General features: G+C 46.3%; 1 protein-coding gene across 2 annotated transcripts in view; it reads right to left on the reverse strand.

The window, feature by feature from the left end:
• The window catches only part of TRPC6 (transient receptor potential cation channel subfamily C member 6), a 110,720-nt gene extending 100,059 nt beyond the window's left edge, over positions 1-10,661 (reverse strand). For both annotated transcript variants that reach the window (XM_077341509.1, XM_077341507.1), the window contains exon 1: positions 10,180-10,661. In XM_077341509.1, the coding sequence (XP_077197624.1) occupies positions 10,180-10,304 (125 nt within the window). In that variant the 5' untranslated portion in view covers positions 10,305-10,661. The remainder of the gene's footprint in view (positions 1-10,179) is intronic.
• Positions 10,662-14,241: the final 3,580 nt, after the last annotated feature.

Consider the following 14,241-nt stretch of genomic DNA (forward strand, 5'->3'; position numbering starts at 1 on the left):
CCCCGGTCTGCTGCCCGGTGCCGGGCCACGAAGGCCTCAGTACTGGGCTGCCAGGAGCTGCGCTTACCTCTTTCCCCCACCCCCTGCAGCGAGAAGCTTGCCAGGCCGTGAGCAAAGCGGCCACCAAAGCAGACACTTTGCTTGCAGCTGGGCTAGCTTCTCGCTGAAGGGGGGGGAGAGGCAGGTACACATGCATGGAGCTGTCCCCGGCGGACGCAAATGCGCATGCACGGCAGCTCCGCACATGCGCGTTTGGAAAAGGTTGGGGACCACTGGTCTAAGGGAGCAAGCCTAAACAGTTATATGCAGAAGTTTTATTTTGTGCCACTTATTCTTTTTAAAAATTCCTAATGCCTATTTTTGTTGAATAAATGGTGAATAATATTTACATGAATACGGTGTGAATATTCAGATCAAATGGAACAACCATTATAAAAAAAACAAAATTAAAGGAACTTAAACAGCAAAATAATCAACAAGGCATCCAGCAGCTACATAAACCAATTAATGAACTACCCCAAAATGTATTCCTAAACTGCAAGATCGTAATGTTTTTTTAATGCCCAAACAGAGCAGGGTTCTAGTGGACATTCCTAGAATTAATGTTCCAGTTTCAGAAAGTCTAAATTCCATTCTAGAAGATACTTCAGGACCTCCCTAGCAATCCTAACCAGAGTTATACCCTCGTATGCCCGCGGACTTTAACAGACTTGCTGTTGTTGTTGTTAGGTGCGAAGTCGTGTCCGACTCATTGCGACCCCATGGAGAATGATCCTCCAGGCCTTCCTGTCCTCTACCATTCCCCGGAGTCCATTTAAGTTTGCACCGACTGCTTCAGTGACTCCATCCAGCCACCTCATTCTCTGTCGTCCCCTTCTTCTCTTGCCCTCAATCGCTCCCAGCATTAGGCTCTTCTCCAGGGAGTCCTTCCTTGTCATGAGGGGGCCAAAGTATTTGAGCTTCATCTTCAGGATCTGGCCTTCTAAGGAGCACTCAGGGCTGATCTCCTCTAGGACTGACCGGTTTGTTCGCCTTGCAGTCCAAGGGACTCGCAAGAGTCTTACAGGACTGTAACTTTACTTAGGACTGCACTGTTATAGAAAAGTTGCATCGGGAGGTGTCGTGTCTGAGAGGAGCAGGACTGAGAGCGTCAACATTAACAATGATATCAGAGCTACACTAACGGTTCTCTAATTTCAGTATTTGCTTTGCAATATTGCAGCTGAACTGATTACCGAAATGACACTCATTGTACATTTATGTTGTTTCATTACTGTTTGATGTCCTCGAGTTTCCTTAGCGACTGCTTCCTTTCGGCACTATTTTCCCCCCCTTGTTTGCTCTCCCCTTCCTCCGGCTCAGATCCCCACATTGCCTTTTAATCTAATTGCCTGTGGCTGAACTCTCATGGCCGCATTTGCAAATATCCATGATGTCATATAATGAGCTGCAGCACCATGCCATCATTCCCCAGACCTTTATTTCATTCATGCCCCCCACCTTCTTTCCCAATGGGGACCCAAAGCAGCGTACGCTGTTCTCCAGGCCTTCAATTTAGCCTTACAACGGCCCTGAAAAGTAGATCAGGCTGAGAAAGTGACCTGCCCAAGGTCACCCAGCAAAATCCCATAGCTGAGTGGGGATTCAAACCTAGATCATGCAGATCCTAGTCCGGAACTTGAATTGCTGTTTTCGATTGGCCCTCACAAAAACTACGGTGTCTGTAGCCAATAGGATTAAACAAGTGGGGACCCATGATGTTCATGGGGAGGAAAATCCCTACCTCATAACTGCCAATTCCCCACATCTTAGGGTTCACTGAGAGAGGCAGGAGTCTCACATCGGAGAAATACTGTATCCCCTCCATCACCGAGACTGGTAAGGCTCCAGGCCTTACCTACTACCATTCATCAGTTGCCAGCATCTTTAGCTTCCTCCCATAGTCATGCTCTGGGAACAGCTCGTAGTAAGGCAGAATTATCCCCCCAATCTCTGCCTGCAGCTCACCTAGAGCTGCTATGGCTATGCCAGAAGAGTCTCACCACCACCACCCACAAAGTCAACCTTCCCCCTCCACCTCTTTCTGAATCTCACTCAGGGTGAGCCGGAATGCCTTCCCCACAGCCTTCCCCACAGGGTCTTCCTTCTCATGTTGCAGCCCCCTGCTGTAAGTGTTTTTACTGTAAGGTAAGTGTTTTTTGAGCTTGTGCTGAATCTGCTTTTTATTCTGGGGGAGGGGTTTTAAACCTCCCACTGTTTTTTTAAAGTCAGATTTTCCTGCACACCTAGGGAGAAAGATCTGTTTAGCCTCCATATGGCCCCAATCTGTGGATTTAGAAATCCACAGGTCATGGCCACAGGGGTGTGTGTGTGTGTGTGTGTGTGTGAGAGAGAGAGAGAGAGAGAGAGAGAGAGAGAGAGAGAGAGAGAGGAGAGTTCAAAATTCTAGGGAGATGAGGCCAAGGTTTGTGAGGGCAAAAAAGAAGGAAAATGGTGCTACAACAAGCAGCATCTAAATAACACAAATGTGTACATACATGCCAAAAGTCACACAAAGTGGGAAGCACTAAGGACTAAACTAGATGTATCTCACAAGTGTTGTCTTGAAGGGAAAAAGAAAAGAACTCAGAGGAGAACAGGGGTCCAATTTGGCATCCCAGACCTGATGTGAATTGTGCTCCCTACATCTTCAGTTATGGTGCAATCCTAAACATAGTTACATCCCTCTAAGCCTTCTGATTCCAATGGTCATGGAAGGGTTTAACTCTGCTTAACATTCCACTGTCATTCCTTTAAAAGGAAAGAAAAAGACTGCAGGGGGTCAAAATCACTGATCTTCTGGTCACATCTCATTTAGCCCCTATCAACACTCTCAAAAAGCAACATAAATTACTCATTTTATCTCCCGCTGTAATACCATTCCAACTTTTACTGCAAAGGCTATCTATAAACAAACAGAGCATTCTTCTGCTGCAAACGGCAAATGGACTTACAGTCATCAATGTGATTCACACTGACATAAATCAACATGATCCAGTAGCTAGAGGGTATGATTGGATCTGGAACACCTGAATTCAAGACAAGACCAATCTCTGCCACCAACTCAGTGGATGGCTGGCTGGTAAAAAAGATCTGTCACCATACAATTCCTGCCTACAATTCCAATTATACCAGCACACTATCTTAGAGATAGCTAGTCTTCTGTCTTGTTTCACAGTGGGGTAGTTTTTACTAAGCATTCATAGCAAGTCAGAAATATGGATATAGATTAAAATTAAGGTGACCAGATTGTCCCACTTTTGGAGGGACATATTGGGGGTACACGGCAAATTGTAATGTTGAAATTTAAAAAATATATATTACAATACTATTTTTGCGTTCTATGAAACTTTTTGTTGCTCCATATAGACCAAATTTTTAATCAAGAACCCCCCCCGCCCCGCCCCGCCCCGCCCTGCCCTGCCCCGCCCCGCCCTGCAGGGTCCCGCTTTACCAATGTTAAAATCTGGTCAGCTTAATTAAAATGGTACAATTTGAATGTATTATACAGTCAGAAGTTGTTGGGGGAATTTCTCACAAAGCTATGTGTGTACCACAAAAAACAAAAATTAAAAAGATACACGTTAAATGATTTTGTAGAGCCACGTGACTTTGGCTTAGACTACCTGCAATCTTATTCACATTTATATTTTTTCAATTATTCAATAACTTCCAAATAGGCGTGCACAAATCTGGACTATCACTCAGCCCCGATTCCCTTTCTGGCTCTGGCTTTTCTCTAGATTCTCCCTTTGAGTCCCCTTCATTCCCCAAATGCAGATTGTTGCATAAAAGTTACAGCGGGTGGAAAGATCATTGGCTTTTTATGTGAAAGCCGTAAATCAAGCACGGGAATCCTAAACAGATTTATACCCTTGGTGTAGTCATTAAGAGCCTGGGGTAGTGGTTAAGAGTGGCGGCCTCTAACCTGGCTAGCCGGGTTTGATTCCCTACTCCTCCACATGCAGCCAGCTGGGTTAGTCACAGTTCTCTTAGGGCTGTTCTCACAGAGCAATTTTGTCAGAGCTCTCTCAGCCCCATCTACCTCACCGAGTGTGTGTTGTGGGGAGAAGAAGGGAAGGAGATCGTAAGCCACTTGGAGATTCCTTCGGTATGTGAAAAGAGGGATATAAAAACCAACTCTTCATCTTCTTCTAAGCCCCCTTACTTCAATAGGAGTGTCATTCTGTTTAGGAGGGTATTTCACCCCCCCAAACTTGCTTAATTGTATCTGACCCCAAAGTTATTAAACAGCTTGTTTAATAGTAAGGCAAACTGGGTATATAGCCTTTATCGCCACTGAACCTACTCACTTTATTACCTCCCCTACTGCTGTTAATTCCTACCAGCATTTCAATTCTGTGCCTAGCTGCGTTAATGTAACCTGATGACTTCAAGTGGTATACATCAAGGAGAGATGGATAACAAAATGACTCACAGTAAGTATTTAAAACACAAAGGAACAGTATTAGTGAGGTAGGATGTGTAATCTCTAACAGCCATCGCAGAGAATGTTTCCAATCCTTGTTCGATCACATTATATACACATGTCTATATTGTTTGACTAACTCCATCATCACATTACAATATATAGTTTCCAACATCCCTAACCTTGAGTTGACCGTTTAATTTGTGTGTAGGTTGGATACTTACTGATATCCTATAGGACAGGGGTAGTCATCTGTGGTCCTCCAGATGTCCATGGACTACAATTCCCATGAGCCCCTGCTAGCACTTGCTGGCAGGGGCTCATGGGAATTGTAATCCATGGGCATCTGGAGGACCACAGGTTGACTACCCCTGCTATAGGAAGTCCAAAAGTCACACATGTGCACACCAAATTAGGCTGAAGTTCTTCATATTAGTACTAATGATTTTAAAAGGACAACTTTAATAATAATATTTCCCTCCCTTCCTTCCATTCTAAAACTTGATATTTTTTTTAAAAAAATCTATAATTTACATGTAGCCTAATTTCAATAAGACTTGGGGAATTCCAGCTCTTTCTTTGGAGGGGGTGTCACTCTTCCTTCTCTTTTTGGCAGTAAGGGCAAGTCTTCTTGACGTATCTGGTGTTTCGTCTGATGTTTTGTCTGGCCTTCCACCATAGGCCTGGTGGAACAGCTCTGTCTAGCAAGCCCTGCGGAACTAATGAAGTTCCTTCAGGGCCCTGAGCTCCTTCAGCAGAGCGTTCCACCCAGCAAGAGGCATACCTGCAGATACACTGATCCCTACCATGAAAACTAGCAAGTCAGGGAGAAGACTAGGCTAAACTGGTTTAATAAGCACCTAAATTTCCAATGGGTGAGACTTTTTCCCCCTGGGGAGAAACAATCAGTCTTATATGCTCATATTTGCATTCTGAAATGCTATTTATTTATGCTGCCTCAATCCTGCTCAGGGCAATTTATAAGAATGATCCTCTCATTTTACTGTCACAATGAGAAGCAGAAGTCAAAGTGTACATGTAGTCAGAACTTCACAGGGAATATCTCTAGAGTTGACAAACAGCCTGTAGAGGGGGAAAAAACATTCTCTCCCTTTAACAGAAGTCTCCATTGTGAAATGGATATTTGAATGTTTTAACATTCTATTAAAGGGACAGGGCAGGCTGTCTCTAGGGGATGTGGCTCAGTGGTAGAGCATCTGCTTTGCATGCAGCAGGTACCAGCTTCAAACCCTAGAACAGGGGTAGTCAAACTGCGGCCCTCCAGATGTCCATGGACTACAATTCCCAGGAGCTCCCTGCCAGCATTCGCTGGCAGGGGCTCCTGGGAATTGTAGTCCATGGACATCTGGAGGGCCGCAGTTTGACTACCCTTGCCCTAGAATCTCTAGTTAAAAGGACCGAGCAAAATACGGCTGATTCTACACTTAATTTGTTTTTTCCCCGTTATGGATCCTGCTGAATTCAGATTGATTTGAACTCAGGTCTTCCTCTACCCCTCCCCCGCCCCCCAATGAAACAGAAACTATTCTGTACTTGATTGGGGAAGCTCAGAAAGGGGAGGGGTGCCAATTGCAGCAGGAGTCTCTTTCTTAAGGGGGAGAGGATGGGAGACAGCAGAGAAGTTAGGGATTCTGGAGCGCAGTCACTTTAAGAGAAGCCTTGCAACCGCAAAGTCTTTGAACTGAACCTCTTTATGGCAATGAGCCATACTGGAAACATCTGGCCAACAGCCAGAATCTACTTAGTACGGACTCAGACACCTATAGTCCCTGCTACCATCTTGTAACATCCCCAGTCAGAAGTTAGAAGACTCTCATTACCTCACTAATAAAAAGCAATCAAATTCCTTTGCAAATTTCCACTGGGCTGTAATGCCCCACCCAAAGCTTTGCAGTTTTCCACCAGAAGATATCCAAGATGAGAAATCTGTGTCCATTCAATATATTGGAAGAAGAAGAGCTGTTTTTTTTATACCCTGCTTTTCACTACCTGAAGGAGTCTCAAAGCAGCTTACAAACACTTTTCCCTTCCTCTCCTCGCATTGTATCTGAGGAAGTGTGCATGCACATAAAAGCTCACACCCTGAATCAAACTTTTTTGGTCTTAAAGTTGCCCCTGGACTCTAAATTTGTTCTGCTGCTTCAGACCAACACAGCTTCCCACTTGAATCTACCTCCCCACACCAATCTGTGTGGTAGGTGGGGTTGAGAGAACACTACACTGACAACTGCTCTGTGCAAACAGCTCTAAGAGAACTGTGACTGACCCAGCTGGCCGCCTACGGAAGAGTGGGAAATCAAACCAGTTCTCCAGAGTAGAGTTTTCCACTCTTAACATCACACTGGGTCTGCAATTACTCTGCAAATCAAAATCACTTGAGATTAGGACTCTGCATCAGCAAGCATTGGAAGGACAAGCCATGTGCATTTGAGAAAGGTAGCAGCTCATATATTTGGCCTGCAGAAGCCCCCAGATTCAGCCCTGCCAGTAGAAAGGCTACTTTTTCTACTACAGATTGAAATGCGAATGTTATTTATTTAATTTTCTTTATTTGTTACGCTTCTATACCACCCTCCCTTGTGGCTTAGGGCAGTTTACAATAAAATTTATGGCTCACGGTTTAATGTGATGCTGGCATAATATAAGGAACACGATAACAATTTCGGATTTATAACATTTGAACACAACAGCCTAACATTGTAAACACAATAACACCTTAACAGCCATATCTGTCACTATGGTATTATATTATAGTGGTAAGCACATAACACATTAAGTTATTTTATACTGGAATCAGACCATTTGTCCATCAAGGTCAGGACTGCCCTCCAGGCTCTCAGGTAGATAGATGCTTTCCATATCATGTGCTACTTAATCCTATTAACTGGAGATGAACCTGGGATTTTCTGTGTATTGAGCTGTTGCTGGCCCATTCCTGTTGTTCATCTGATACCATCAGTCAATAGACGGCAGGAGTTGTTGAGAAAGACCCTTTGACTGGGACAACTGAGCGACAGATGCAGCAACTATGCCAGGGAGAAAACTAGACTAGAAATCCTGTCTTGTATCTACCTTTCCATTTGGGGAAGAGATTACAGCTCAGTGGTAGAACACATGCCTCATATAGCAAAGGTTCCATTCTAAGAACAACATGCAAGACAGATCCCTCGTCTGTAATCTTGGGAGATGCGGACTGCCAAAAAAGATACTGTGAAGGCAGCTAGACCAATACAAGGCCATTGACACTTTTTACCAGTATTTTAGCCACCTGGTGAAAACACGGTTGCTTTTATTTCTTTGTATTCTTTGAACCCTCCAAGGGTTCCGTTGGGATGCTTGATAACCAAAAGTCTTGCACTACATTAAAAACTAACAAAATTATATTCCAGAATATACTGTGTTGTGGTTCTCAACCTGGGGGTCGAATGACCCTTTCACAGGGGTCGCGGCGGGGTGAGCAGCTTGGGGGGGGGCTGCCACTGTTGCCGCTCCTCCTGCAGGCGTCCATGCTAGGCTGCCAGCCGCTCTAGCAGTACCTCCAGAGGCAGAACTGAACTGACCCCCCCCCCCCCGGGAAAAACCAGTTTCTCTACAATCATGAACACTGGATCTTCATGCCATTGGTCAGTTTGGGTTTAATTTCTGTGAAAGATCACTTGCATAATTTTATGGTTGGGGGCCAGCACAACATGAGGAACTGTATTAAAGGGTTGCAGCATTAGGAAGGTTAAGAACCACTGACTTAACGCATCTGAAGAAAGGGCTTCTAAATCCAGATTCTGGAATAAAATTTTGCTAGTCCTCAAGGTTCTACCCAGACTCCTACTTATGTTCTGTGCAACAGACTAACATGGCTAAAATGAGTAATCAGTCTGTACTATCCAGTGTACAGAGTGCATCTCCTTTTATAAGCACCACTGATACCATCCACCACTACCACCCTCACTGGGCTCTGCAAATACATGTGCTCCATCCACAGAATCATAGAGTTAGTGGAAGGGGCCATACAGGCCCTCTAGCCCAACACACACACACACACACACCACTCAATGCAGGATCAGCGTAAAGCATCCAGGATAAGTACCTGTCCATCAATAGTCCCCTACACAGCCCTTAGGGCTGATCCTGCATAGAGCAGAGGGTTGGACTAGATGGCCTATATGGCCCCTTCCAACTCTATGATTCTGGGATTCTATGGTTCCATTAGAAAGATACCACCTCTTCCACCTACTCACATATGCACTCCTCATGTATGATATCAGGAAAAAATGTTCACAGTCAGAGTAGTTCAGCAGTGGAATAGGCTGCCTAAGGAGGTGGTGAGCTCCCCCTCACTGGCAGTCTTCAAGCAAAGGTTGGATGCACACTTTTCTTGGATGCTTTAGGATGCTTTGGGCTGATCCTGCGTTGAGCAGGAGCCTGTATGGCCCCTTCCAACTCTTTGATTCTATGATTCTATATAGATAGATACAGAAAGGGCCCCTTTCAAGCCCATATGTTCATATTCCTACAGATCTGGACAGAAGCCATCCATCTAAATTTCCCGCGCTAAGTTCTGCCTCTCCCGGGTGCTGAGGATAATATGGGACGGACAACCACACACCCCACCCTGAGCTCCTCCAGAGTGACCATGAAATAAACTCTTCTCCTTCTGTGCAGATTCAAGGGGATGGGAGGTTAGAGTGGATGAGCGACAGGGTTGTGAGTGTCCTGCATAGTGCAGGGGATCGGACTAGATGACCCAGGAGATCCCTTCCAACTCTATGATTCCATGGCACAAAGCGGGTAACCTAGACGCCCATGTCTTCCTTATCTCCCCCATAGCCCACTCCACTAGAGGGGAGAAAGAAACCATCCCCCAGAAAAAGCACCAACACGCCCCTTCAGCATTTACAGCATCTCCACGAGGACTCGCCCCCGTCTCCCTACGTGTTTCGCGGGATCTTTTATTCCCTCGCTTGAGCTTTTTATTTCCCTCGCTTTGCAAACCGAGGTTTTCGGAGCAGGCACCGAAATGCCTCAATATTTCCTCTTCCCTGTCCCCCGTCCCCCCTCCCCGCCTCGGATACTGCGCTTTGACTGCCTCGCCCTCACCCTCGCCCCCACCCCGGCTGCCCTGCTTGGCTTCGCTTCGCCACCCTCCAGCGCGCTCCTCGGCCCGCTTCGGCCGGCCGCGCAAGGCAAAGGAGCGACGCAACAGGTTGAGCTCCGCTTCTCGAACTTCCGCCTGCGGCCGAGAGGGCTGCGAGGGAGAGGGGGAGAAATGAAAAAAAAAAGGGGGGGGGAGGACTAAAGTGACCAGATCGTCCGACTTTTGGAGGGACATCTGGGGGCACCTGGCAAACTGTACTTATGTTGAAATTAAATATATATATATATATTACAATACTATTTTTGCTTTCTATGAAAAATTTTGTTGCTCCATATAGACCACATTTTTAATCAAGACCCCCCACCCCCACCCCCAGGGTCAATGGTGTCCCGCTTTACCAATGTTAAAATCTGGTCACCGTAGGGAAGACGCCCACCGGCCCCTGACCCCAACTCAGGCCCTCAACGAGGGACCCCCGCTTGGCCCACAGCGCGCCTCGCCCTCCCAGGCGCAGCTCCTTCCCGCCCGCGCTTCCTTGCCAGCCGCCCCAGACCTCCGTCTCCCTCTCCCTTTCCCCCTGGGCGGGAAAGCCACTCACGCGGGGTAGTAAGCGTAGGGCGCCATGCAGTTCTCCTCGCCCGCCTCCGTGTCCATGAGCAGGTAGTCCTGGCTGTCGTTGCGCCTCGCCCCGCTGCCCGGCGAGCCGCTGTGCCTTTGGCTCATGGTGTCGCCGTCCTTTCCCCGCGCCCCTCAGCCAAGCCGCTCGGGGAAGGGACGCGGGGCTGGCTCCCCCCCTTCCTCCGCCGCCCAAAAGAAGAAGAAGAAGCGCGGATAATCCTGCCCGCCAAACCGGCGTGGCGCGCTCGGGCTCCTTTCGGCGCGGGGGCTGTGCCTAAGGGCCCCTGGGGAGGCCGGAGAGCCGCGAGGGAGCGCCCGAGACCGCGCCGTGCCGCGCCTCGCCTCGCCTGGCAGTCCATGCAGGCGGCTCGGCGAGCCGCGCGGAAGAGCCCCTCGACTGCGAGGCGGGGAGTTACTATGTCAACCAGGCAGAGCCACCCTCCCGGGTGTCATTACCCAAAGACGGCCCTTGGCGGAAAAGGGGGGCTTGGAAAGTTTTAGGCGACTCCCCCTGGCACGGCAAGGGGAGGGAAAGGGGGGGGGGACATACAGGAATAAATGGCATCCCCCTTGGTGGGAAGGAGGGGGTTCTCGCCCTGCCCAGAAAATGCCCCCCCCTGACCACTCCTTTTGGGTGCCACCCACCCTTGCGACCTTTTTTTGCTCCCTTCTTCCCCTGAATAATTTTAATGCACCGCGAGAATATTATTATAATAATAATGCTGCAAAAAACCTTCCGATGCTTCCTGTTGACAGAATGCGTTCAAGGGACCTGCTGGGTTCTCGGGAAATGGCTTCTTGGAAGAATCCGGGGTCCATAAATCAGGGCTGTTCCGAGTTGGTAGGGTGACGGCGTTTTGGAGAGGAGAGGAGATACCAGGCTTGTAATCAGGGATGGCCATTCATCTGCTTTTGAAAGAAAGAAAGAAAGAAGTCAGTTTCTTTTCTGCCTGGAAAAAAATCTCTAATTCCCCGTCTTAAAGAAATAACACGGCGTGCATGTAAATAAGAGGATAAGGGTGGCCCATGGAAATATATTTCAGCCTCAGTGAGAAGTGGGGATCTCAAAATTGGGTGTATCTGAATTTGCCAAGGTTCGCCTCTCCCCCCCCCCCATGTTTATGCCTACAATTATTAGACATCTGGTTGTCTAAGCTGGACAACTAATTAAAAATAGGACAGGAAGGCCTGGAGGATCATTGTCCATGGGGTTGCGATGGGTCAGACACGACTTCGCACCTAACAACAACAAATTTAAAATATTGGCTGATCCTGGCTAAACTAGTATTCAGTAGCAACAAAGCACTGCTAAATGCAGAGTTAAGGCATCAAGTCAGGGTGACTTCCTTTTTTTTGCTGTCAAGTCACAACTGGTTTATAAGGGGACCCCGTAGGGTTTTCAAGGCAGGCCTTCAGAGGTGGTTGGCCATTGCCTGCCTCCACATGGTGACCCTGATATTCCTTGGTGATCTCCCTTATAAGTGCCAACCCTGCTTAGCTTCTGAGGCTATGTGGATAAAAGCAAGATAAACTTATATACCCCCTCCCCCTAGATTACATGTCCCTCAAAGGAGCTTATGCTCTAGTATGCAAAACCTTCTAAAGAACCCCGGCCCCAGAAAAGTGAAACAGATTTCAACCAGAACCAGGGTTTTCTTGGCCCTGGAGCCAGCCTATTGGAACACACTCCAAGAGGCAATCAGGGCCTTGTTGGACCTAAAGGTTTCATAGGGCCTGCAAAATGGAGTTCTGCCGGACCTGTGGTTGAGACCTAAAATGCACCAATGAACTGGCCTCCCTATGTATCTGTATACATCTGCAACACCAAAGCCAATTTTAACATCTGGCTTAGCACTTTCTCGCCTCCCCCCCAAACAAACAAACAAACACTGAATGAAGAAGATTGCTTCTGAATAAGGCAGGAAAGAAGAAACTCATTTTAATTTCCATTGGTTTATTGATTTTAAACTTTGTATCTTATTACAGAAAGTTTTAATGGATTTTAAATTGTTTGTTTTAACCGTGATGTAAACCAACTTTTTGGGGAGGGTGGTATGAATGAATGAATGAATGAATGAATGAATGAATGAAAACACCATCTTTTTCAGCCAACATGCATTCACTGAACCTGCCCTTAACACTCTATCAATACTATGTAAATAGCAGGAAACATACACACAAACATTTATTCCTGGGTAAGGTTTCTCGATGATTGCAATCATAGTCCAGTAAACATGAGTTAGGAAAAATAAGGGATCCCTTTGTCTCTTTTAAAATATGATTAGTTAATTGCTCACCTTGCTTAAGATTCACCAGTGATTAATTGAAATATTGCTTGAAAAGTACACCTCATCTCCCCACCCACTCCCTACTCAAAAGACATCCTAATTGCTCTGAGTTTTAGCCTACTTAAAGTTGCCAACCTTATTGTCATATTGCCATGTTCTGTATGATCAAGGCAGGTAATTTCAATTTTTGAAAGGATTTCATTTTCCTTAACTAGTTCATATCAAACCATAGACCAGGGGTAGTCAAACTGCGGCCCTCCAGATGTCCGTGGACTACAATTCCCAGGAGCCCCTGCCAGCGAATGCTGGCAGGGGCTCCTGGGAATTGTAGTCCACGGACATCTGGAGGGCCGCAGTTTGACTACCCCTGCCATAGACAGTTAGAGCTATTGTGCTGGTTAAAGAGGTCAGAGGTGGGGCAATCTGCCTTTTCCTTGATCTGAAGTTACTGTCTGCCTTAATATTAATCATTGGTATTAAAAAAGCGAACCATAGAAATTATGGCATACCACATAAATACTCTTTGAACGTTTCTTATGAATTACTGTCTCTGAATAGTTCCTAATAAATCACTGCTTCTGAATAATGTGAGAGCATTCTATATGTTTCTTGAACTGTTATATTAAAAATGTTATTCATCCATAAGTCAAGCTGCAGCGGTTGTTCCTTTTTTTCACTTAAAGAACAGGATACCAAAACATTGTTATAACTAATGCCCTGGTCATTTTAAACATGCCTCTGAAGATTGTACTGATCATGTTAATCCAAAAAAATGATTTCTGTTCTAAAGGAGTATGTACATTAATCTTTCGTTGCTGGATTACAAAATGCTGTGTAAATAGCATTTCTACAGACAATATTCATAGAAGGAAAAACCAGTCCTAGGATATGAATGTTTAACTCCATGTGAATATAGCATTTAAAGATCCTCAAACTTGTTGTGCCACTGGGCCCTCTTGAGATTTTGAGAAGTTATGTGTGTGCCACTAGAAGAAGACGAACAAGAAGAACAAGAATTGTTTTTATGTGCTGCTTTTCTCTACCCAAAGGAGTCTCAAAGCAGCTTAAATTCACCTTCCCTTTCCTCTACCTACAACAGACATCCTGTGAGGGAGTGAGGCTGAGGGAGCCCTGATATTACTGAAGAAGAAGAGTTAGTTCTTATATGCCACTTTTCTCTACCCAAAGGAGTCTCAAAGTGGCTTGCATTCACCTTCCCTTTCCTCTCCCCATAACAGACACTCTGTGAGGTGGGTGAGGCTGAGAGAGCCCTGATATTCCTGCTCGGTCAGAACAGCTTTATCAGTGCCATGGCGAGCCCAAGGTCACCCAGCTGGGTGCATATGGGGGATCAGGAAATCAAACCCAGCTCACCAGATTAGACATCGGCGCTCGTAACCACTACACCAAGCTGGCTCTCCAAATGGCTGCCATGGGAGGGGAAAGGCTGTGGACCCCCTCTGGAGCTCCCACGGACCCCTGGTTTGGGAATCCCTGGTGTAGATTCACTGGACCTATTTTCTTTTTTGTTGGAGCCCTTTGGGGAATGGAGGAGTGGTTTGGAACAGTGATTGACCAGTGTTCCACCATGGAAAGTACAACGCAGGATCTTGGAATCAGTGCTTCTGTTGTCAATGAGCAGAAAACCCAAGAGAAGAATGATAGGATGACCACTCTGGAACTCGACCGCCAGGCAGAATAATCGCACTAACTCATGCTTGATGGCACGCACATATTTGTACTGGCAAATAAAC

Source organism: Paroedura picta, chromosome 6 (genome assembly GCF_049243985.1).
Source record: "Paroedura picta isolate Pp20150507F chromosome 6, Ppicta_v3.0, whole genome shotgun sequence".
NCBI classification, from domain to species: domain Eukaryota; kingdom Metazoa; phylum Chordata; class Lepidosauria; order Squamata; family Gekkonidae; genus Paroedura; species Paroedura picta.